The 26,273-nt window shown below is 40.4% G+C and overlaps 1 protein-coding gene across 1 annotated transcript in view; it reads right to left on the bottom strand.

The window, feature by feature from the left end:
• The window catches only part of Drgx (Dorsal root ganglia homeobox), a 338,644-nt gene that overhangs the window by 73,729 nt on the left and 238,642 nt on the right, over nt 1-26,273 (bottom strand). The window contains exons 2-3 of the mRNA XM_070090738.1: nt 12,104-12,202; nt 711-802 (exon numbers count right to left, since the gene is read on the bottom strand). Coding sequence (XP_069946839.1) covers nt 711-802; nt 12,104-12,202 — 191 coding nt within the window. The remainder of the gene's footprint in view (nt 1-710; nt 803-12,103; nt 12,203-26,273) is intronic.

The raw sequence follows: 26,273 nt of genomic DNA, 5'->3' as shown, positions 1-26,273 counted from the left end.
AGCGTGAGGATGACAGGTGTTGCATTGAATGTTATTTATTGGTGTGATATGTCATGTGTTACAGTGTATAGTGTTTTATGTGTAGATGGTGAGTCAGTAAACCTGCTGGAGGGTAAGTTACCTGCTGGAGGGTAAGTTACCTGCTGGAGGGTAAGTTACCTGCTGGAGGGTAAGTTACCTGCTGGAGGGTAAGTTACCTGCTGGAGGGTAAGTTACCTGCTGGAGGGTAAGTTACCTGCTGGAGGGTAAGTTACCTGATGGAGTGTAAGTTACCTGCTGGAGAGTAAGTTACCTGCTGGAGTGTAAGTTACCTGATGGAGTGTAAGTTACCTGCTAGAGTGTAAGTTACCTGCTGGAGGGTAAGTTATCTGCTGGAGGGTAAGTTACCTGCTGGAGGGTAAGTTACCTGCTGGAGAGTAAGTTACCTGCTGGAGTGTAAGTTACCTGATGGAGTGTAAGTTACCTGCTAGAGTGTAAGTTACCTGCTGGAGGGTAAGTTACCTGCTGGAGGGTAAGTTACCTGCTGGAGAGTAAGTTACCTGATGGAGGGTAAGTTACCTGCTGGAGGGTAAGTTACCTGCTGGAGGGTAAGTTACCTGCTGGAGGGTAAGTTACCTGATGGAGGGTAAGTTACCTGCTGGAGGGTAAGTTACCTGCTGGAGGGTAAGTTACCTGATGGAGGGTAAGTTACCTGCTGGAGGGTAAGTTACCTGCTGGAGAGTGAAGGTGGTTCTGTTGCGCCTCTGCTTCCTCCTGACGAAGGTTTCATCGTGCAGGTCTGGGTGGTAGCTGTAGCTGGTGTCTGTAGGAACAGTAACAAGTTTTTTACTACACATCTCGCCCTCCTCTAGTACTCCTGTGGGTTTACCGCTCCCCCTGAATATTATAATACTGCTCCCCACCAGCTCTCTCTCTCTCTCTCTCTCTCTCTCTCGTTACTTGAGTTGTATTACAACCTGATATTCTCTCATCGTGTATTTACCTATTTATGGTTTTAGGGGTCGAATCTCAGCTCCTGGGCCAGCTTCTTGCCGCTGCCTGGGTTTGCTTTCTCCTGGTCTCGTTATCCCTGTTATACCTATTCTTAAATCTATGTATGAAACCTTCCTCACTATTACTTCGTACATGCCATTCCACTTCCTGACGCCCTAAGGCTGAAGCAATACATCCTCTCATCCCTGTGGCTCATCTGTGTCTATACCTGCCAACTGTGCTCTAATGTACCGATTTCCCACCTCTCGAATAGTTTATCCCTCTAAGTATTTCGTATGTTGTCACAATGTCTCCACTAGTTCTTCAGGGTGTTCCTTTACCCTCTCCTCGTAAATCAGTTTCCTAAGTGCTAAGACTTGTCTCGTTGCTTATCTCTGCACTCTCTCCATGTTTTTGACCTGCTTTATCAGGTGAGAGTTCCATACTGGTGTTGTATTCTCCAAAATAGGTTTAATATGTGGGTCGTATATAGGGTTGTGTATGACTTTTGACAGTCCTGCATTATTTTTCTTGCTTTGTTATACAACATCAGCAGGTTTGAGTGATATGATTTACCATCTCTTAACCTGTGCTGGTTATCGTTTATGAAATCACTTCTCTCCAGGTGATAACTGGTGCCTGGAGTCTATCTGGAGGGTGTTCTGGGGGTCAACACCCCCGCGAACCAGTCCTTGACCAGGCCTCCCGGTGGATCAGGGCCTGATCAACCAAGTTGTTACTGCTGGCCGCACGTAGTCCATCGTACAAACCACAGCCCCTCTGATCGGGTACTGACTTAAGGTATCTGCCCAGCTTCCTCTGGAAGGCAGCCAGGGGTCTGATTATTTCCTCCATTAACTTACATAGTATGTATGCATTTAAGTGATACTGGTCTGTTGTGTCACACTTCCTGTCTGTTTCCTTTCTTCAATATTTGGACTACATTCGTTGTCTTCCAGAACTCTGGCATTACCCGCTATCCACTGACTTGTAGATCTTAGCCAGTAGTTCAGTCAGTGTTTGTGCTTCTAGCAGAGTCCCTGGTGACACTTCGTTGGGTCCCATCGCCTTTGATATTTCGCTCACTTTACAGTTGTCATCCCTTTCCTCTGTTGAGTGTATGCTGTTCAGTACCCGTTACTGTGGCCTTGTTGTTGTTTCTCTTTCCACTGAGAAGACCCAAGTAAATCGTTCTTTTCAACTCACAGACTTACTTCCCTTCCCTTGTAAGTTCTCCTTCCTTCTTCAGTCTTATTAGGGGCTCTTTCACTCGCGTCTTTCTATTGTTCTTCTCTGTCCTTTGCTTTCTGTAATATATCCATACTCCTTCATTTTTGTTTTTTTCCTTTTCAGTTTTAGCTGAATGAAGGATTTTCTTAGTACTCCTCTGCCCCCCAACACTTTACTGCTAGGAATTCTAGGTACTCCTTTGGCTTTCCTTCTAGTTCCCTTTCTCTTTGCTCTACATTCGGGAATCTTCTCATCCCTTCAAAGTTTCCTCTTCTCAAATCTGATTTCCTGTCCCTCACCTGCTGTTCCTCTCTTCTCAGTTCAGTACTACATTGTCGGTAGCACTCAGAGGCCTCTCACACTGTTTCATCTACATCAGATGCACTTATGCCAAATACTTGATCTCTTGCTGGTTCATCTGCCTTCTCTCTCTCTCTCTTTTCGTGTTCTTGGCATGATCACCGCCTTCATCACATCAGCTCTCCACGTTTCTGGTCCCTCACGATATCCCAATTCTCCTAGTCTGTTTCTCTGTGGTTTCAGTCTCTTATGATAATAGCATTGTTTCTGTCGTATACGGTCTTCTTGTTACTTTGGTTGTGATGTAAACAATACAGTGACAGCGTCAGTAGCAGACCAACCTTAGTAGACCTTTACAACTAAACTGGATTTTCTGCTCAAAGTTGATAAAGCCATATTTTAGCTATTTTACATTTTTCTTTTTGGCCAAACACATGCATAGGTTATTATATTTATGCAGAAGCGCTAAGCCCAGAGGGAAGGAAGGAGAGGAGTAGCTGCAGTTCCTCGGATGAAGAACCTTACAGCAGCATCAAGGCGTTCATTGTATGGTAATACAAAAGTAGAGCAAATGAGTCTCCACCACATGTCTTGGTAACTAAAACTGACTGATGCTTGTTACCGTATCCACCCTTCTTCGTATTAAACCTGACCTTCGAGGAGGGGGCAGGGCTGTCTTGATGCTACCGAAGGGCTCTTTCTCCAAGGAAATAGAGCTACTCTCCCCTTTCACGGATCAAACCTAATTGCCTCCTATTTCCCAGGTGCTGTATGATCCCTACGGGTTTAGCGTAGTGTCTTTGCTCGCCATTTAGAAGAATCAGCTGATGCTGAACATTTACAAGAAGCAACAAGTTTACAAGTATCAGATATTTACAGAACACAGCCTGGTATTTAAAAATTATCTGATACTCGAAGATAAAATATCAGCTGTTACTGACATGAATCAGCTGATATACTCAAGACTCAGTTATTTACAAGATGGAGGTGATACAAGTAGGAAACATCTGTGTCTAGATTAGTAGCTGTGTTAAGTTGCTCTACACAGACTAGTTTAGTATCTGTGTTAAGTTGCTCTACACAGACTAGTTTAGTATCTGTGTTAAGTTGCTCTACACAGACTAGGTTAGTAGCTGTGTTAAGTTGCTCTACACAGACTAGGTTAGTAGCTGTGTTAGTTGCGCTGCAGACTAGGTTAGTAGCTGTGTTAGTTGCGCTACAGACTAGGTTAGTAGCTGTGTTAGTTGCGCTGCAGACTAGGTTAGTAGCTGTGTTAGTTGCGCTGCAGATTAGGTTAGTAGCTGTGTTAGTTGCGCTACAGACTAGGTTAATAGCTGTGTTAGTTGCGCTACAGACTAGGTTAGTAGCTGTGTTAAGTTGCTCTACACAGACTAGGTTAGTAGCTGTGTTAAGTTGCTCTACACAGACTAGGTTAGTAGCTGTGTTAGTTGCGCTGCAGACTAGGTTAGTAGCTGTGTTAGTTGCGCTACAGACTAGGTTAGTAGCTGTGTTAGTTGCGCTGCAGACTAGGTTAGTAGCTGTGTTAGTTGCGCTGCAGATTAGGTTAGTAGCTGTGTTAGTTGCGCTACAGACTAGGTTAATAGCTGTGTTAGTTGCGCTACAGACTAGGTTAGTAGCTGTGTTAAGTTGCTCTACACAGACTAGGTTAGTAGCTGTGTTAAGTTGCTCTACACAGACTAGGTTAGTAGCTGTGTTAGTTGCGCTGCAGACTAGGTTAGTAGCTGTGTTAGTTGCGCTACAGACTAGGTTAGTAGCTGTGTTAGTTGCGCTGCAGACTAGGTTAGTAGCTGTGTTAGTTGCGCTGCAGATTAGGTTAGTAGCTGTGTTAGTTGCGCTACAGACTAGGTTAATAGCTGTGTTAGTTGCGCTACAGACTAGGTTAGTAGCTGTGTTAAGTTGCTCTACACAGACTAGGTTAGTAGCTGTGTTAAGTTGCTCTACACAGACTAGGTTAGTAGCTGTGTTAGTTGCGCTGCAGACTAGGTTAGTAGCTGTGTTAGTTGCGCTACAGACTAGGTTAGTAGCTGTGTTAGTTGCGCTACAGACTAGGTTAGTAGCTGTGTTAGTTGCGCTACAGACTAGGTTAGTAGCTGTGTTAGTTGCGCTGCAGACTAGGTTAGTAGCTGTGTTAGTTGCGCTACAGACTAGGTTAGTAGCTGTGTTAGTTGCGCTACAGACTAGGTTAGTAGCTGTGTTAGTTGCGCTACAGACTAGGTTAGTAGCTGTGTTAGTTGCGCTACAGACTAGGTTAGTAGCTGTGTTAGTTGCGCTACACAGAGTACAGCCCTAATAGAATAAAGTCAGAGCACCGTGACTGGAACAATTCAGTAAACCCAGCAGCACTGAGGAGAGAAATATTATGAGGACGTTTATGTCCGTCTTGGACGATTTTGAAGTTACGTGACTTACCAATGATCTAAGACGGAACGAAACGTCGTCATAAGGTCCTTCCTAAGTATAAGTTTCTGGTCAATACAACCATTAAGGCCACCCAGGGTATGCAAACATTTTTCTTTTATTTTCCACATTTTATAAACAGATAATTCAGACACTTTATCAAGGAAAGTTCTCTATTATACAACGTTTCGCCTTACTGAAAGTGACTTTTAATTACCACTCGTCTATGTACGTCATTGTTTGCCTTTATAAAATAAACAGTTGCAACAAGAAGTCAGATTGCAGTTCCAAGAGTTGTTCTTCCATAGTGCGAATTGTTATCAAGACAGTAATGAGTGGCCCTTATGTAAAGAGTAAATGAGAGACGTATTAGCCACAGTAACTGCCCCTCCCTCCCTTATTCCCTCCCTCCCTCTCTCCATCCTTACCTTCTGGTGATAACCCACATGTTCGTTCAGCCCCAGCCCAGTTGATCCTTGCCGTTGGCTGGATCCCTTGTGTCGGCTCTCCTCTCTCTCCTCTTCTTAGCCTAATAACCTCGGCTCAGTGCGATAATAATCTAAATAAACTTAGTCCGCAGTCTTCCGCCGTAATAAGCCCGGTCATTGATAATAATAACGTGAAAATGGCTACTAGATCCCCGGGCCCATCCCGAGTGGATTAGGACGATATTACCGCCATCTAGCGCTGTGCTCCCAAAAATGTTGTGCTTTGTTATTGTTCTCTTTAAGTGCTTATTACTTGCTGTGTTCTCTACCAAGAGTGTTATTCGTTATATACTTAGTATAACACTAAACACAGAAGTGTAAATAATAAAGAGACCAACACTGAAAGTCCTCTGAAGCAACACAAATATAAAAATAAGTGTGAAAAGTTGCGTGGCCACCGGCGCCGCCTCTTCCATAACGTGATCATGCCGGAGGCTGATCCTTCGTCTCCCTTGGGTCCATCTCTCCCACCCCGAGGCCTCTAACTCCATCTGCCCCTCGAAATATTACCCTTTATCTCTCTTTATAGCCTCTCGAGTCCTCCCGCCATCTCTCATACAATTTGGCGCCAATTTTTTCCCGCGTAAACTTGTTGTGTTTGTCATTGGTGGTGTTGGCGGTCATCACTCGACGTCTGGCGCGCGCCCGCCGCTCATACGTCTTCCCGCCGCCAGGGACCACCACCACCCTCCATAAGATAGCCTGCGAAAATTGCCTCTTGGATATTGCATTACATTATTTAGGACTCCTACTGGACGTGGGTTACTCTTGAGAAGGTAGCGTGTACTGTGTATATTTTATAACCCAACATCGCATATCAGGGGGAATTTTTAAAACCACCGGATGAATAAACGTGGAAAGAAATTTTCTGGGGGGAAAGTTGAATTCTCTCTGGAGGAGCAGCGAAGTCTTTACACCCAGGTAGTAACTTATCCCATCAGGATCACTTTTGAAAATACTCCCATTTTTTCAGCGTCTCCTCTGTTTTGTGACCTCGTAGAGAAGTTGAAGCGAGGTTTACCGCCTTGACAGTCGCCACGCTCCCAGGATCATGGGACTTGCGCGCCAAAACTCAGCTGGGGAGCCAATTTTCCCGCCAAGGCGTTGGATCACCGTCTGGCGGGAAATGCAGGAATAAACATGACTAAAAAGTCTTTCAGGACATCATTTGTCTCACTACACCTTATATTAAACCTTGCTTGTTACCTGTATACACACACATACACACATATATGTATATATATATATATATATATATATATATATATATATATATATATATATATATATATATATATATATATATATATATATATAGTGTCATGTTTAACTTAAAATATTCATTTCGTTCTAAGTTGTAACATGCTATGTTATTGTTAATGTATTTTAGGTATACTCTTTAGACAAGTTAGTCGTTTCTGAGACAAATAATCGTGAGTATTCCTTAGCGAGTGCTCTTTCTTGCTGGGTGCCCCCTTGAGATAGCCACCACGGTGGGCCATTACTTTCCTAAGTGAAGTATACCGCACGGAAGAAGGCATTAAGACATTACACCGGCCGCAATTAATGGCACTAGCAGGCCAGGCGTACAGGTGGCCATGTTTACTCTAGCTCGCCCCTCCCCCCTATCCCGGCAGGGTAACTACCGCCCCCCGCCCCTCCCCTCCCTTCCTCACTCCTAGCTATCTCCTACCTAACAGCCCCACTACCAACCATCCACATGGCCACTTACCCCCCTTCCCATCCCCGGTCACCTATCCCATTCCCTCACCCCTTGCGTCCTCACAATTCCTCTCAACACCCCCTCCCCCCCTCTTCCCCTTCTTCCCAAGAGCCAGGGGAAAATGGAAGGGAACAGTTTTTCGGTGTTTGTGTGTTGGAATATTTGTTTGACGGTGAATATGGATGCGGCCCTGCTTACCAGGATATACAAGATTTGTTGCCCCCTCCGCCTCACCTTGTCTTGCCTTTACCTGTGTGTGTGTGTGTGTGTGTGTGTGTGTGTGTGTGTTTGTGTTTCTCTGAGCATGTACTCACATGTTTATATTTAAGCTGCTTCAAGAGTGGAATGGACACTAAGACGTGTAAGCCTTATCAAGGGAGTAACACGAACCTTTGTGCTACAAGACTAAGGGTACTAATGGACGCAAGCCACTACATGCTAACTCAAAACCTACCTGCACTTACATATTGTACATGAGATTCAGTCAACACACACACACACACACACACACACACACACACACACACACACACACACACACACACACACACACACACACACACACACACACACAATATACTTGTACTCAGTGAATCAAATACATCTGTAATGAGTAAAATTAAAATACAAACAACAAAGGAACAGGGAAGAAAATTTATTCTTTACCAAAACATCAGTTAAACCTACATATGACACAAACAATGTTAATACAGTACAAGGTTGCAGTGCATCCGTGTATTTCTTACTTTAACTAGAGGAAAAGAAATGTAACGATGTTAAAAAAAATCGGATGTATTTGAAAAGAAACGAAGAGGTTAAAATATTACTTCAGAAGTAATGAAAATGATAACGTATTACTTTAAAAGTAATGAAAAATGATCGAATATTACTTAAAAATTTTGAAAATGATCAAATATTGCATAAAAAGTAATGACAATGATGATCAAGTGATACTTCAGGGGTCGGGGCTGCCACTAAAAATAAATGTTTGAGTGAAAACTGCAGTACAAGCTACTCTTCAAGACCTGAGTACTAGTCAAGAGTACCGACTCAAGGACAGACGTCAAGTTTAAAAGGAGGACAGTCGGAAGTACCCCCGTAGATCAGAGTACTGACGGTGAGGGAAGGTTAGTTAACGTTAAAATTAGGATAGATAATCTTAAACGTACCAAGAAACAATACCTTTCACCAACAGAGAGAATACCACTGACCAAGAGAGAGTACCACTGACCAAGAGAGAGTACCATTGACCAAGAGAGAGTACCACTGACCAAGAGAGAGAGAATACCACTGACCAAGAGAGAGAGAGAGTGCCACTGACCAAGAGACAAAGTACCACTGACCAAGAGAGAGAGAGTGCCACTGACCAAGAGAGAGAGAGTACCACTGACCAAGAGAGAGAGAGAGTACCACTGATCAAGAGAGTACCACTGAAAAAGAGAGAGTACCACTGATCAAGAGAGAGTACCATTGACCAAGAGAGAGAGCACCACTGACCAAGAGAGTACCACTGTTCAAGAGAGAGAGAGTACCACTGATCAAGACAGAGAGAGTACCACTGACCAAGAGAGAGAGAGAGTACCACTGATCAAGAGAGAGAGAGAGAGAGTACCACTGATCAAGAGAGAGAGAGTACCACTGATCAAAAGAGAGTACCACTGATCAAGAGAGAGTACCACTGATCAAGAGAGAGTACCACTAATCAAGAGAGAGAGAGTACCACTGATCAAGAGAGAGAGAGTACCACTGATCAAGAGAGAGTACCACTGATCAAGAGAGTATCACTGATCAAGAGAGAGAGAGAGTACCACTGATCAAGAGAGAGTACCACTGATCAAGAGAGAGTACCATTGACCAAGAGAGAGTACCATTGACCAAGAGAGAGTACCACTGATCAAGAGAGAGTACCATTGACCAAGAGAGAGTACCACTGACCAAGAGAGAGTACCATTGACCAAGAGAGAGTACCACTGACCAAGAGAGAGAAAGAATACCACTAACCAAGAGAGAGAGAGAGTGCCACTGACCAAGAGACAAAGTACCACTGACCAAGAGAGAGAGAGTACCACTGATCAAGAGAGAGAGAGAGTGCCACTGATCAAGAGTACCAATGACCAAGAGAGAGAGAGTACCACTGATCAAGAGAGAGAGTACCACTGATCAAGAAGGAGTACCACTGACCAAGAGAGAGTACCACTGACCAAGAGAGAGAGTACCACAGATCAAGAGAGAGAGAGAGTACCACTGATCAAGAGAGAGAGTACCACTGATCAAGAGAGAGAGTACCACTGATCAAGAGAGAGAGTACCACTGATCAAGAGAGAGAGAGAGTACCACTGATCAAGAGAGTACCACTGATCAAGAGAGAGAGTACCACTGATCAAGAGAGAGAGAGTACCACTGATCAAGAGAGAGAGAGTACCACTGATCAAGAGAGAGAGAGAGTACCACTGATCAAGAGAGAGAGAGAGTACCACTGATCAAGAGAGAGTACCACTGATCAAGAGAGAGAGAGAGAGAGAGTACCACTGATCAAGAGAGAGTACCACTGATCAAGAGAGAGAGAGTACCACTGATCAAGAGAGAGTACCACTGATCAAGAGAGTACCACTGATCAAGAGAGAGAGTATCACTGATCAAGAGAGAGTACCACTGATCAAGAGAGAGAGTACCACTGATCAAGAGAGCGAGAGTACCACTGATCAAGAGAGAGCACCGCTGATCAAGAGAGAGTACCACTGATCAAGAGAGAGAGTACCACTGATCAACAGAGAGAGTACCACTGATCAAGAGAGAGAGAGTATCACTGATCAAGAGAGAGAGAGAGAGAGTACCACTGACCATGAGAGAAAGTACCATTGACCAAGAGAGAGTACCACTGATCAAGAGAGAGAGTATCACTGATCGAGAGAGTACCACTGATCAAGAGAGAGAGAGTACCACTGACCAAGAGAGAGTACCACTGACCAAGAGAGAGAGTACCACTGACGATGAGAGTACCACTGATCAAGAGAGAGTACCACTGACCAAGAGAGAGTACCACTGACCAAGAGAGTACCACTGACCAAGAGAGAGAGTACCACTGACCAAGAGAGAGAGTACCACTGCTCAAGAGAGAGTACCACTGACCAAGAGAGAGAGTACCACTGACCAAGAGAGTACCACTGACCAAGAGAGAGAGTACCACTGACCAAGAGAGAGAGTACCACTGATCAAGAGAGAGTACCACTGACCAAGAGAGAGAGTACCACTGATCAAGAGAGAGAGAGTGCCACTGACAAAAAGAGAGGACCACTGACTAACAGAGAGTACCACTGACGAAGAGAGTGAGTACCACTGACCAACAGAGAGTACCAGTGAGACGCGAGTCAGGGCCATTTAAATATAGAGTATTGGTTGAGTACATATTGAGAGTTAACATAAATTTGAACTAACTTGTATAGGCTACAGGTCGGTAGTAGACTTAACACTATATGTTTCTAGCAAGTACTCTCATAGAGTACCAACATGAGCAACGCTCCCATGTATTAACTTACATGTATCGTAGAGTACCAGTACTATAGAGTGTGTTAGAGTACTCACTGAAATTCAATCAAAAGAGTAGTTATTAAGAATACTTCCAAGAGTACTAAAAATACTAAAATCATGACCAAAAGTGAGAGTACTGAGAGCATAATAACCAAAAGTGAGAGTACTAAGAGCATAATAACCAAAAGTGAGAGTACTAAGAACATAATAACCAAAAGTGAGAGTACTAAGAACATAGTACTCTCACCTTTAGTTATTATGTTCTTAGTACTCTCACTTTTGGTTATTATGTTCTTAGTACTCTCACTTTTGGTTATTATGCTCTTAGTACTCTCACCTTTAGTTATTAAGAGCATAACGATCAAGAGTGAGAGTACTAAAACAGAGTTAACGAATGTGGGAGTACTACTAACATAGTTAACAAGAATAAGAGTACTAATAAAGTTAAGAGTGAGAGTACTAATAACAGTTAACACGAGTGAGAGTACTAACAACACAGTTAACAAGAGTGAGAGTACAGACACAGTTAAGAGTGAGAGTACTAACACAGTTAACAGGAGTGAGAGTACACAGTTAAGAGTGAGAGTACTAAGACAGTTAACAGGAGTGAGAGTATTAACAACACTGTTAACAGGAGTTATAGTATTAACAACATAGTTAACAGGAGTGAGAGTACTAACAACACAGTTAACAGGAGTGAGAGTACTAACAACACAGTTAACAGGAGTGAGAGTACTAACAACACAGTTAACAGGAGTGAGAGTACTAACAACACAGTTAACAGGAGTGAGAGTACTAACAACACAGTTAACAGGAGTGAGAGTACTAACAACACAGTTAACAGGAGTGAGAGTGCTAACAACACAGTTAACAGGAGTTTCAGTATTAACAACACAGTTAACAGGAGTGACAGTATTAAGAACACAGTTAACAGGAGTGACAGTATTAACAACACAGTTAACAGGAGTGAGAGTACTAACAACACAGTTAACAGGAGTGAGAGTACTAACAACACAGTTAACAGGAGTGAGAGTACTAACAACACAGTTAACAGGAGTGAGAGTGCTAACAACACAGTTAACAGGAGTGACAGTATTAACAACACAGTTAACAGGAGTGACAGTATTAAGAACACAGTTAACAGGAGTGACAGTATTAACAACACAGTTAACAGGAGTGAGAGTACTAACAACACAGTTAACAGGAGTGACAGTACTATCAACACAGTTAACAGGAGTGAGAGTACTAACAACACAGTTAACAGGAGTGAGAGTACTAACAACACAGTTAACAGGAGTGAGAGTACTAACAACACAGTTAACAAGAGGAAGAATCAGCGTGTTGGAATTAAAAAAAATAGAGTAGAACCTTGATAAAAAAATTATATGCATGCAGCAAATTCTGAGCATTTGCGTTACAAAACAATAGAAGAAAGAGTACTAACATGGGTGTGCGGGAGAGTACGGGAACTCCAGAGTAGGTATCCTGGGTGAGGAGCCAGGATGCAGGCTGGGTGGGCAGTGGTAGCAGAACATGCTGGACCCTGGTGTGTGTCAGACAAGGAGACGCAAGATTAGCTTCTCTAGGCACTTAGATAAATGCATAACACACATTCAGTCACACTTAAGAGTGTACCATACAGGTGTTGTTGTACGCTATCGACTCCATCACACGTGTAAGTATACCATACAGGTATTGTAGACTACACACTCCATCACACGTTTGTGAGTGTACCACACAGGTGTTGTAGGCTACACACTGCATCACACATGTGTGTGATTGTTCAACAGAGGTGTTGTAGGCTACACACTGCATCACACATGTATGAGTGTTCAACACAGGTGTTGTAGGCTACACACTGCATCACACATGTGTGAGTGTTCAACACAGGTGTTGTAGGATACACACTGTATCACACATGTGTGAGTGTTCAACACAGGTGTTGTAGGCTACACACTGCATCACACATGTGTGAGTGTTCAACACAGGTGTTGTAGGCTACACACTGCATCACACATGTATGAGTGTTCAACACAGGTGTTGTAGGCTACACACTGCATCACACATGTGTGAGTGTTCAACACAGGTGTTGTAGGCTACACACTGCATCACACATGTGTGAGTGTTCAACACAGGTGTTGTAGGATACACACTGCATCACACATGTGTGAGTGTTCAACACAGGTGTTGTAGGCTACACACTGCATCACACATGTGTGAGTGTTCAACACAGGTGTTGTAGGCTACACACTGCATCACACATGTATGAGTGTTCAACACAGGTGTTGTAGGCTACACACTGCATCACACATGTGTGAGTGTTCAACACAGGTGTTGTAGGCTACACACTGCATCACACATGTATGAGTGTTCAACACAGGTGTTGTAGGCTACACACTGCATCACACATGTATGAGTGTTCAACACAGGTGTTGTAGGCTACACACTGCATCACACATGTATGAGTGTTCAACACAGGTGTTGTAGGCTACACACTGCATCACACATGTGTGAGTGTTCAACACAGGTGTTGTAGGCTACACACTGCATCACACATGTATGAGTGTTCAACACAGGTGTTGTAGGCTACACACTGCATCACACATGTATGAGTGTTCAACACAGGTGTTGTAGGCTACACACTGCATCACACATGTATGAGTGTTCAACACAGGTGTTGTAGGCTACACACTGCATCACACATGTGTGAGTGTTCAACACAGGTGTTGTAGGCTACACACTGCATCACACATGTGTGAGTGTTCAACACAGGTGTTGTAGGCTACACACTGCATCACACATGTATGAGTGTTCAACACAGGTGTTGTAGGCTACACACTGCATCACACATGTGTGAGTGTTCAACACAGGTGTTGTAGGCTACACACTGCATCACACATGTATGAGTGTTCAACACAGGTGTTGTAGGCTACACACTGCATCACACATGTGTGAGTGTTCAACACAGGTGTTGTAGGCTACACACTGCATCACACATGTGTGAGTGTTCAACACAGGTGTTGTAGGCTACACACTGCATCACACATGTATGAGTGTTCAACACAGGTGTTGTAGGCTACACACTGCATCACACATGTATGAGTGTTCAACACAGGTGTTGTAGGCTACACACTGCATCACACATGTGTGAGTGTTCAACACAGGTGTTGTAGGCTACACACTGCATCACACATGTATGAGTGTTCAACACAGGTGTTGTAGGCTACACACTGCATCACACATGTATGAGTGTTCAACACAGGTGTTGTAGGCTACACACTGCATCACACATGTATGAGTGTTCAACACAGGTGTTGTAGGCTACACACTGCATCACACATGTGTGAGTGTTCAACACAGGTGTTGTAGGCTACACACTGCATCACACATGTGTGAGTGTTCAACACAGGTGTTGTAGGCTACACAGTGCATCACACATGTATGAGTGTTCAACACAGGTGTTGTAGGCTACACACTGCATCACACATGTGTGAGTGTTCAACACAGGTGTTGTAGGCTACACACTGCATCACACATGTATGAGTGTTCAACACAGGTGTTGTAGGCTACACACTGCATCACACATGTGTGAGTGTTCATCACAGGTGTTGTAGGCTACACACTGCATCACACATGTGTGAGTGTTCAACACAGGTGTTGTAGGCTACACACTGCATCACACATGTATGAGTGTTCAACACAGGTGTTGTAGGCTACACACTGCATCACACATGTATGAGTGTTCAACACAGGTGTTGTAGGCTACACACTGCATCACACATGTATGAGTGTTCAACACAGGTGTTGTAGGCTACACACTGCATCACACATGAGTGTTCAACACAGGTGTTGTAGGCTACACACTGCATCACACATGTGTGAGTGTTCAACACAGGTGTTGTAGGCTACACACTGCATCACACATGTATGAGTGTTCAACACAGGTGTTGTAGGCTACACACTGCATCACACATGTGTGAGTGTTCAACACAGGTGTTGTAGGCTACACACTGCATCACACATGTGTGAGTGTTCAACACAGGTGTTGTAGGCTACACACTGCATCACACATGACGGCACCTCAAAATCTCCTACATTATCTTTCATTTATAATTAAAAATTAACTATTTTTTACACTGATAATTTACGTAATTACTTTTACATATGATATATAGAATAAGGATTCCGTACAATTATTTCTACTTACAATAAAGAAACTGTATTGACAAAAGTAGCTCGTACCTGGATAATAACAACCACTCTTTATTACCTAAAAATATTATTATTTAAACTAGCTAGTTAAATCTAACTATACTGTGTGTGTGTTAAGAACACAAACAATTATATAAATCACCTCTACATAGTTTATTAATTAATATATATCACTACTTAGGAGTTTATATGAAAACATTTTCTGTTGCTTGAGACTAATTGATCATACACAATGTTTATGTTATTAATCATATACAGTGTGTATGTTATTGATTATACACATTGTGTATATTATTGCTGTACTTAGTGTGTGCAGGTGATGGAGTTAATAAAATATGACAGGTGGTGGAGTTAATAAAATATGACAGGTGGTGGAGTTAATAAAATATGACAGGTGGTGGAGTTAATAAAATATGACAGGTGGTGGAGTTAATAAAATATGACAGGTGGTGGAGTTAATAAAATATGACAGGTGGAGTTAATAAAATATGACAGGTGGTGAAGTTAATAAAATATGACAAATGATGAAGTTAATAAAATATGACAGGTGGTGGAGTTAATAAAATATGACAGGTGGTGAAGTTAATAAAATATCACAGATGATGAAGTTAATAAAATATGACAGGTGGTGGAGTTAATAAAATATGACAGGTGGTGGAGTTAATAAAATATGACAGGTGATGAAGTTAATAAAATATGACAGATGATGAAGTTAATAAAATATGACAGGTGGTGGAGTTAATAAAATATCACAGGTGGTGAAGTTAATAAAATATGACAGATGATGAAGTTAATAAAATATGACAGGTGGAGTTAATAAAATATGACAGGTGGTGAAGTTAATAAAATATGACAGGTGGTGGAGTTAATAAAATATGACAGGTGATGAAGTTAATAAAATATGACAGGTGGAGTTAATAAAATATGACAGGTGGTGGAGTTAATAAAATATGACAGGTGATGAAGTTAATAAAATATGACAGGTGATGAAGTTAATAAAATATGACAGGTGATGAAGTTAATAAAATATGACAGGTGGTGAAGTTAATAAAATATGACAGGTGGTGAAGTTAATAAAATATGACAGATGATGAAGTTAATAAAATATGACAGGTGATGAAGTTAATAAAATATGTCAGGTGGTGGAGTTAATAAAATATGACAGGTGGAGTTAATAAAATATGACAGGTGGTGAAGTTAATAAAATATGACAGGTGATGAAGTTAATAAAATATGACAGGTGATGAAGTTAATAAAATATGACAGGTGATGAAGTTAATAAAATATGACAGGTGGTGGAGTTAATAAAATATGACAGGTGATGAAGTTAATAAAATATGACAGGTGATGAAGTTAATAAAATATGACAGGTGATGAAGTTAATAAAATATGACAGGTGATGAAGTTAATAAAATATGACAGGTGATGAAGTTAATAAAATATGACAGGTGATGATGTTAATAAAATATGACAGGTGATGAAGTTAATAAAATATGACAGGTGGTGGAGTTAATAAAATATGACAGGTGATGAAGTTAATAAAATATGACAGGTGATGAAGTTATTAAAATATGACAGGTGATGAAGTTAATAAAATATGACAGGTGATGAAGTTAATAAAATATGACAGGTGATGAAGTTAATAAAATATGACAGGTGATGAAGTTATTAAAATATGACAGGTGATGAAGTTAATAAAATATGACAGGTGGTGGAGTTAATAAAATATGACAGGTGATGAAGTTAATAAAATATGACAGGTGATGAAGTTAATAAAATATGACAGGTGATGAAGTTAATAAAATATGACAGGTGATGAAGTTAATAAAATATGACAGGTGATGAAGTTAATAAAATATGACAGGTGATGAAGTTAATAAAATATGACAGGTGATGAAGTTAATAAAATATGACAGGTGATGAAGTTAATAAAATATGACAGGTGATGAAGTTAATAAAATATGACAGGTGATGAAGTTAATAAAATATGACAGGTGGTGGAGTTAATAAAATATGACAGGTGATGAAGTTAATAAAATATGACAGGTGATGAAGTTAATAAAATATGACAGGTGATGAAGTTAATAAAATATGACAGGTGATGAAGTTAATAAAATATGACAGGTGATGAAGTTAATAAAATATGACAGGTGATGAAGTTAATAAAATATGACAGGTGGTGGAGTTAATAAAATATGACAGGTGGAGTTAATAAAATATGTCAGGTGGTGGAGTTAATAAAATATGACAGGTGGTGAAGCTAATAAAATATGACAGGTGGTGGAGTTAATAAAATATGACAGGTGGTGAAGTTAATAAAATATGACAGATGATGAAGTTAATAAAATATGACAGGTGGTGGAGTTAATAAAATATGACAGGTGGTGGAGTTAATAAAATATGACAGGTGGTGAAGTTAATAAAATATGACAGGTGGTGGAGTTAATAAAATATGACAGGTGGAGTTAATAAAATATGTCAGGTGGTGGAGTTAATAAAATATGACAGGTGGTGAAGTTAATAAAATATGACAGGTGGTGGAGTTAATAAAATATGACAGGTGGTGAAGTTAATAAAATATGACAGATGATGAAGTTAATAAAATATGACAGGTGATGAAGTTAATAAAATATGACAGGTGGTGGAGTTAATAAAATATGACAGATGATGAAGTTAATAAAATATGACAGGTGGTGGAGTTAATAAAATATGACAGGTGGTGAAGTTAATAAAATATGACAGATGATGAAGTTAATAAAATATGACAGGTGATGAAGTTAATAAAATATGACAGGTGGTGAAGTTAATAAAATATGACAGGTGGTGGAGTTAATAAAATATGACAGGTGATGAAGTTAATAAAATATGACAGATGATGAAGTTAATAAAATATGACAGATGATGAAGTTAATAAAATATGACAGGTGGTGGAGTTAATAAAATATGACAGATGATGAAGTTAATAAAATATGACAGATGATGAAGTTAATAAAATATGACAGATGATGAAGTTAATAAAATATGACAGGTGGTGGAGTTAATAAAATATGACAGATGATGAAGTTAATAAAATATGACAGGTGATGAAGTTAATAAAATATGACAGATGATGAAGTTAATAAAATATGACAGGTGGTGGAGTTAATAAAATATGACAGATGATGAAGTTAATAAAATATGACAGGTGGTGGAGTTAATAAAATATGACAGGTGGTGAAGTTAATAAAATATGACAGGTGGTGGAGTTAATAAAATATGACAGGTGGTGAAGTTAATAAAATATGTCAGGTGGTGGAGTTAATAAAATATGACAGGTGGTGAAGTTAATAAAATATGACAGATGATGAAGTTAATAAAATATGACAGGTGATGAAGTTAATAAAATATGTCAGGTGGTGGAGTTAATAAAATATGACAGGTGGTGAAGTTAATAAAATATGACAGATGATGAAGTTAATAAAATATGACAGGTGATGAAGTTAATAAAATATGTCAGGTGGTGGAGTTAATAAAATATGACAGGTGGTGAAGTTAATAAAATATGACAGATGATAAAGTTAATAAAATATGACAGGTGATGGAGTTAATAAAATATGACAGGTGGTGGAGTTAATAAAATATGACAGGTGGTGGAGTTAATAAAATATGACAGGTGATGAAGTTAATAAAATATGACAGATGATGAAGTTAATAAAATATGACAGGTGGTGGAGTTAATAAAATATGACAGGTGGTGGAATTAATAAAATATGACAGATAGTGAAGTTAATAAAATATGACAGATAGGGAAGTTAATAAAATATGACAGATAGTGAAGTTAATAAAATATGACAGATAGTGAAGTTAATAAAATATGACAGATAGTGAAGTTAATAAAATATGACAGATGGTGGAATTAATAAAATAAAACATGTGTTACTGTATACAACACATGCTAGTCATCAGTGTGTCAGCGTCACATGTGGTTAACAATACTTATATACAGTTCAGCACATTTATTATAGAAAACGTTTCGCCACAAATGGTTTCCTCAGTGCTAAGGACTGAAGGAGGGCGAAACTGTGTCTTTGATAACTATGCTGGACGTTACTTGAGTGTGTTTATACACAGCTTGTGGCTACCATGTACAATCAATGTCACGAGTCTTGATTAATATTTTATGGTGGTATCTGCAACATTTCCCCATGTTTGCCTCGTACAAATTTTTTCTCATCCCCTCCCTATTCCCCATGACTTCTGTTTTCCCTTACAAACGGGGGTAAGGTGTTTCCCACAGTCTGGCGACCCTGATCTTAAGTCATGTACTGCATGTCCAGACAATGTCTGGGAAGGTTCCACCATCACAAAGTCTCCATTCCTGTAAACTGATTATAGCAGTATTGTGATAGAAGTCGGGCAACTACTTGTTGATGGCAGCAATATTCCTTGAGAAAATAGAGGGTTTCCCATCCTGGTCATTTGTTACAGTCTATGCTAGTTACATAGTGAAGATATTACAGAACAGCTATAGTGTGCGAGTATTTATTAGCAGACAACATAGAATACATATTCTTTCTGTCTTAACTATTTTCCTTAACCACCATCTGGCATTAAATCAACACTCTTATAGGCAGTGGTTGCAGACTACCTTGACATCATTACTATGATTTCTTTCTCTTTCAGTGGATAATTTATCATTTGTTCGCCTGTACTTCGTCTTTGTATTAAGAGGCGTCATTCTGACGTCCGATCTTTACGTGACTTGTTAATCAGCTCGACATGGTTAGTTTTCTGTTGAAGGGTTGCTATGAGTTTCACAAACTTAGGTATGATTAGTCCTTTCTTATAGAGAAGTACTTCCCAGTAAGTCCTATCTTCATCACCTGCCAGGTTAACAGGTGCCAAAGTTATACAGGAGTCTTCTGGTACTACCACAGGCGTTGATGACTCAGTGTTTACCTTAGGTAGATCATGTGTAACTGGCTTTTCAGAGCTGGTGTGGTCACAAGTATGTCAGCAGGCTGACTGGTGGCTCCATGAGGCTTGCTGGTGAGCCTTGACTCACTCATAACTTCCAGTGTTGTGGTCACAAGTATGTCGGCAGGCTGACTGGTGGCTCCATGCAGGTTGGTCACAACCTCCGGTGTAGTGGAAGACTGACCGGTGGTATCAAAAATAAAAAAAGTAGAGATGCTTGACTCATTTTGAACTTCCGGTGTTATATAAAATCTGAAACATGTGAAAACCCTTGAGTGATATTATAAGTTAAAAATTCAACCTTGGATAACGTGAGAAAAGCATTATCCGTGCCTAATGGCAGTAGCTAGGAGGTGATCACACATCGCAAGGAAGGTGGGACTTGGGAGAGTCACTCAGTACTCTTGTCACTAATATATTAAGAAATATATGTAAATATAAACCCTAAAGTAATACCAAATAACAAAATTACTAGCACAGACAAAACACACAACACAAGTAAATACTATCACACCAAGTTAAGATAAAATGTATCGATTCAAACGCCTGCTAAGTTGTCAGTGTTAAAGATTCTCCAAGTTCCCCGAGGTCCCTACAGTCACCTCGGTTATTCTTAAAACTACGACATAAGCGAAAAGGTCGACGCTGTGAACAAACAGTTAAAATGTACTCCACAATTAGCTTCTGCTACAAGTCACACAGAGAAGCAAATTCCGGTGTGTCTGTCTCCGTATTAGAGGACAGAAGATCGAACATCCACCACTCCTTGCACTGAATGATCCACAGTAATTTAGTGTTTCGCATAAAGTAGTTTGTGTAAAAAAAAGTTACTGCAGAACACTGGTCAACAACCAAAATGCTTCCGAGACCAGAGTAGCATTTTCCAACTAATTTTAGGTCACTGATAATGAATATCATGGTTAAATTGTTTGTTAGCTCTACTTTTAAATATACACCTACGTGTCACAACAGGCTTGTGGCCGTGTTTCTTACTATACTCACAGTCTCACTGACCCTCATTATTGTTCCAGCAGTCATAGAAGGTGGTTGTGCTGTGCAAGTTATATTTTGAGGTGAAAAGTAGGTGATTTTCTTAGTCAAACACTTTTTAAACTTATAATAAATATTTATTGAGCTACCTATTGATATGCATGTGAGGCCGTGCAAGAGGTTCCCGCTATATCAGGAGACTGGCTACCTCGTCAGTCATTGGAGCCTGGAATGAAAAATGTTCAACATCCACGTCTCATTGAACCAAACAAAATTTTGGCACCACCACTACACATAAAACTGGGGCTCATGAAAAACTTTGTAAAAGCTATGGACAAATCCGGTCAGGGATTCAAGTATTTAAAATCAAAATTCCCCTCATTGAGCGACGCTGAGATAAGAGAGGGAGTCTTCAATAGTCCTCAGATTCGATTGTTAGAGATGGTGACTCTGAATCAGACCTTCATGGGGAGGAGAAAGCTGCTTGGGAAGCATTCAAGTTAGTGGCGGAAACAGAAGGAGGGCAACTGTGAAGAATTGGTGGAATACCTCATCAAGTTTTACATGAACATGTCACCTAAAATCCACTTTTTGGACTCACATTTAGACTTTTTTCCAGAGAACTGTGGGACAGTTAGTGACGAACATGGTGAAAGGTTTCACCAAGATATTTCAACCATGGAAAAATGGTACCAGGGCAAATGGGGCACAAGAATGCTTGCAGACTATTGCTGGACGTTGGCAAGAGATGATTCTTCAGCCCACTATAAGTGTCAAGCAAAAAAAGGCAGAGTAGGTACGGATTAGAGCTTAAATCTTACTGACACATATTGTACGTTATAATGAAATAATCAAATATTACATGTCTCGTATTAAACCTATAGCCAATAAACATTTTTTCAAGGTGATATTTGGATTCAGGACATGAAAATACATAAGAATTAGCTAATCTCATTTAAGAAGCATACAAATTTTCAAAAATTGTTGACAGTGAAATCAGCTTAATGGGTATAACACAACTAGCTTCTAAGATGGTAAATCACGTCAACATGACGAGGATGAAAGTCACAAGGAAAGCTGGCGGATGAGTGGCTGGCGAACGATATACAGTGTAAACATTATTATTCAGATCGTTGGTGAACCATGAAGTTACGGGGGATTGATGAGAAACTTCTCAAGAGACTTTTGACCCCAACATTAGTTTATTCCCCTGCCTGGCCTCAGCCGGATAAGCTGTCTGTCTCATTCCAAGTAATCCTGGAACCCTCCGCGGACGAGGCCTTCCCTCCAGGAGACAATAACGGTGATGCAGAGGGAGGGAGAAATCTTAGGAACATACGGTTTCCTGAGACTCTCACCTGACGAATCCAAACGGGGAAGTGTCACCATTGGCGAAATTCGAATACAATCCCGACGAGGCTAGTGCGGCGGTGAGGACGTTTGCGGGAGTGTTATTGTGGCTGGTAAGACGTGTCTCCAGGAACGAGGCGAGGCGAGGCGGTAATACAGGTCGACGAGACAGTGGTGAGGGAACGCTGACGGCTGGGGAGGTATATTGACCTCCTGATGGTGGTGAACACTCCCTACCTCCCTCCCTCCCTCCCTCCCTCCCGCCCCCTCTCCCTCGGGTTACTTCAGTAATCCCCTGCGTAGTGCTGCTGCTGCTGCTGTTGCTTCTGCTATTATCATTGTTGATTCTGCTGTTGCTGCTTATTACTGATGTACTGTTACCTCATCTTCTACAGTTTTTGTTTTTATTGTTTCTAATTTTGTTGCTGCCTTTTATCCAGCTGCTGATGTTACTGCTGTTTCTTCTTCATCATTTTCTACGTTTTCTTCTTCTTCTGCTGCTGCTGCTCCTCTTACCTCTTATGTTATTGCTTCTGCTGCTGCTATTACTACTGCTCATGCTGTTGCTGTTACTTCTCTTGCTGCTGCTGTTGTTGCTGCAGCTGCTGCCTACACTTCTAGTTGCTGCTGCTGCGTCTTCTTGTTGTTGCCCCCCGCGTTTGCTTCTTTTGTTGTTGCTGCTGCTTTTATTTCTTCTGGCTGTTGTTGATGCTTTTGATTCTGTTGGCTGCTGCTGCCGCTTCTGCTGCTGTTGTTCCGCTACTATTGCTTCTGCTGCTGCTGCTGCTGCTGCTGCTGCTACTGTTGTCGCTTCTCTGGTTACCTCTGTTTTTGCCTTTACTTCTGCAGCTTCTGCTGTAATTTCTCAGTTATTATATTCGATATTTCTGCTGCCTGCTTTATTTTGTTTGTTCTGATACAACCGTTTTCTTTGTTTTTCTCTTGGCTGTCTGCTTCGTTGTCCCCGTTATCTTGACATGTTTCATCTTGCCTGGAGTGTGACACTGTTCACCCACATCTTGAGCCACACTAGCACACATCAGTACACATTTATGCAAGTTTCGCCATACAATAATTGCCAGAGCCATGATTATCCTTATGAATGTGTATATTTAATTACCTTTGTGTAATAACTCTGAGTTTACTGCAGTTCTTGGTCCCGCCTCATAACTTCACACACACGCTGACGTGAATTACGTTTTGTTACAAACTGGTTGTATTTTGGTTGCTGCGTGATCCTAGAAAGGTATCGCCGAATTGCATGACCCCAGTCCACCGTACCTCGGTTCATGCCACAGCAACAGTGCAAAGTAAAGGTCAGGTTTCAAATGCAGTTAAATAGTAACACTGAAGATTTGAGACTAATCAGAAGCGACTTCCACGAGTTATATGGAGACTAATATCACAGTTGCTTCCATAAAAATGGCAAATTAGGACGTACACTGCACAAATATAATTTTAACCTTCCTCCAAGAAACCAAAGCTTTGAAACCAACTTAAAGAGGCTTTCTGTTGTTAACTGGGAGCGGCCAGCATCCCAAAATACACCAGGTCGTTAAGTTTGAAGTCTCTCAGAGTTTGCATTATCGAGTTATCAGAGTTGAAAGGTGAAAGCAATCTTATGAGGCACTCGGAAATTATTTTAGTTTTCTTCCATGAGAAGAAAAGCAAATTAGGACGTACAAACGCAAAAATGAATTCATTTTTTTTTGTCTAAGATTGACCAGTGTTTAAGGTTAAAGTTAGTATGTATGTAAGTAATTTGTAAGTTTTTTTCAAGCTTTGGATACATAACATATTTCTTTTTTACATTGAGCTTGAGGTCACACAGATTGATGTTATGGGCACATAAATATACGTGATGTACAGATGTACAGCAGATGTAACTTATGATAAACCAGTAAAGTCAAACATTGTGATTTTATTTCTTATGAGAAGAGACATTCTATAATTATTTCACAGAATGAGTATGATTAAGATTAACAAAATTGTCATACTTCTTCAATAACAATGATAAATTAGGACATACACGGAACAAAGATGAAATCAAGACTAATTTTCTTTTGAGGAAAACACATCAGCACTAAAAGTTTAAAGCCGACCAGAAGAGTCATTCTTCAGTTATAGCAAAGAATCCAAGAAATGTGCATGTACACGCCCTAAACCTTGGAAACGTTTCATCAGTTTCATTAGATGAATGAACCATTCAGAATTTAATCAGAGGAAAGGCTAAACCCGTATGGGTCATATAACGCCTGTGGAATGGGCGGCATTCTGATTCGATCCAATGAAGAGGAGGATAACGCCACTATTTTTGGATCAAGAGCTGCTCAACAACATAAAAGCAGGATAATACAATAAGATAATACTAAGTATTTCTAGATTAAAAGTGTCAGCTGCAGACTCCATTACAGTATCAACCTTCTTCTAATTAAGATGCACAGCTGTCCAAATTCTGAAGACAATCTAAAGAGGTTTTCCAAAATTATCTGGTGATTACCAGTGTCGGGAATGATCTGAAGAAAACTGAGCAGAGTGCACTTGCGCTTGTTAATTCTTCCACGATCTTTCACTTAATAGTTGACCAGAGTTAAAAAACTGAGACCTGTGTGATAGGTCGTTCTTAATTTATAATGGAAAGCCTTGGAGGAAGTTAGTGGAAGACATCACTAGGTAACAATGTGACCAGCTCTGGCCTACACTTCTACATTGTTTAAGGCTTCACTAAAATCATGAAATTTGATATTTTTCAACGTTCTTTTTTCAGTTGTATTATGTTTTTACTTGAATATTTTAATTTGTATTCTGTTTTTCGGTTGTATTCTGATTTTCTTTAGTTGTATTCTAATTTTTGTAATTGTATTCAGCTTTTTTTAAAGTCTCAACTAACAGGGCGTCTTCCTTATTACAGAATGCATAAGCGTTAATATTTTGGAACTGTATAAATGAAACATTCGTAATTTATTGAAGGGAAATCACTATCACCATTTTATAGAACTGGCAGATTGAAAGTTACGATGGTGGACAATAACATCACAACTTTGCTTATTGGATAGCACTCAAGCGCTGGAAATTTGAAGCCAATCTGAAGAGTTATTCTTTAGTTATTGCAGGAATTTCAATGATTTCAATTTTCATATATAGAAAGAGTAACTTACTAAAGTAAACTTAATGGGAACTACCCATCAGATGCACCAGTCATTAATTTCTGAAACTGTTCGTTAGAGTTAGACACTTAATTTCTGAAACTGTTCGTTAGAGTTAGACACAAATATATTTAACGTGATTCAATTGGAATAAAAAAATCACACTGTTCAAATTGCTCACTTACACAACTGAATTTCACTCTCCGCAATGGTAGAAATATAAGGCATCTTTCTTTACGTTTGAAGCTGTGCTGCAGAGGGTTTTGGGAGTTATCCAAGCCATTCCAGGTTGCTGGAAATGAGTCCTTCAACTGTGGCCAAATGAAACCTGTACATGCCAGTTGTTCCAAGAATCTCGGCGTAGTTACTGTGCACAAGCGTTGAAAATTTGAAGCTCTCGGATGAAGCCTTCTCGTGTTCTGAGCGAAATGTAAACGAAAAGTTGGAGGAAAGGACAAAAAATTCTGTCACACACTTAAAGGTCTCATTCAGACACACTTGATTACTCCTTGACACTCTGCGAAGGTGGCTTCCAGTGTGTTAAAACACTTTTCTGATATCCTGTGTGTTGGTTAAATATAGAGTTTCCAGCCTTGTGCTCTTTTCCTAGTTCTTTTTCTGGTACAGAGACTGCCCTTACCTGATTTGCATTTACTCAGAAATATTTTTTTTTTCTGTGTTGATGTGCCTACTATTTGGTTCTTACAGAAATATCAAGTCTAACTCTCCTTATATAACCTTCTTATCACCTCACCTGATTTATGCTATTTTTCCATTTTCTCTCATACCACATACTAACACTACACCCACTACCCTCACGCTACTACACCCACTACCCTCACTCTACTACACCCACTACCCTCACGCTACTACACCCACTACCCTCACGCTACTACACCCACTACCCTCACACTACTACACCCACTACCCTCACGCTACTACACCCACTACCCTCACTCT

Source organism: Cherax quadricarinatus, chromosome 32 (genome assembly GCF_038502225.1).
Source record: "Cherax quadricarinatus isolate ZL_2023a chromosome 32, ASM3850222v1, whole genome shotgun sequence".
NCBI classification, from domain to species: domain Eukaryota; kingdom Metazoa; phylum Arthropoda; class Malacostraca; order Decapoda; family Parastacidae; genus Cherax; species Cherax quadricarinatus.
The sequence above is the reverse complement of the archived record's forward strand: the minus strand, read 5'-3'. Positions and strand labels throughout refer to the sequence as shown.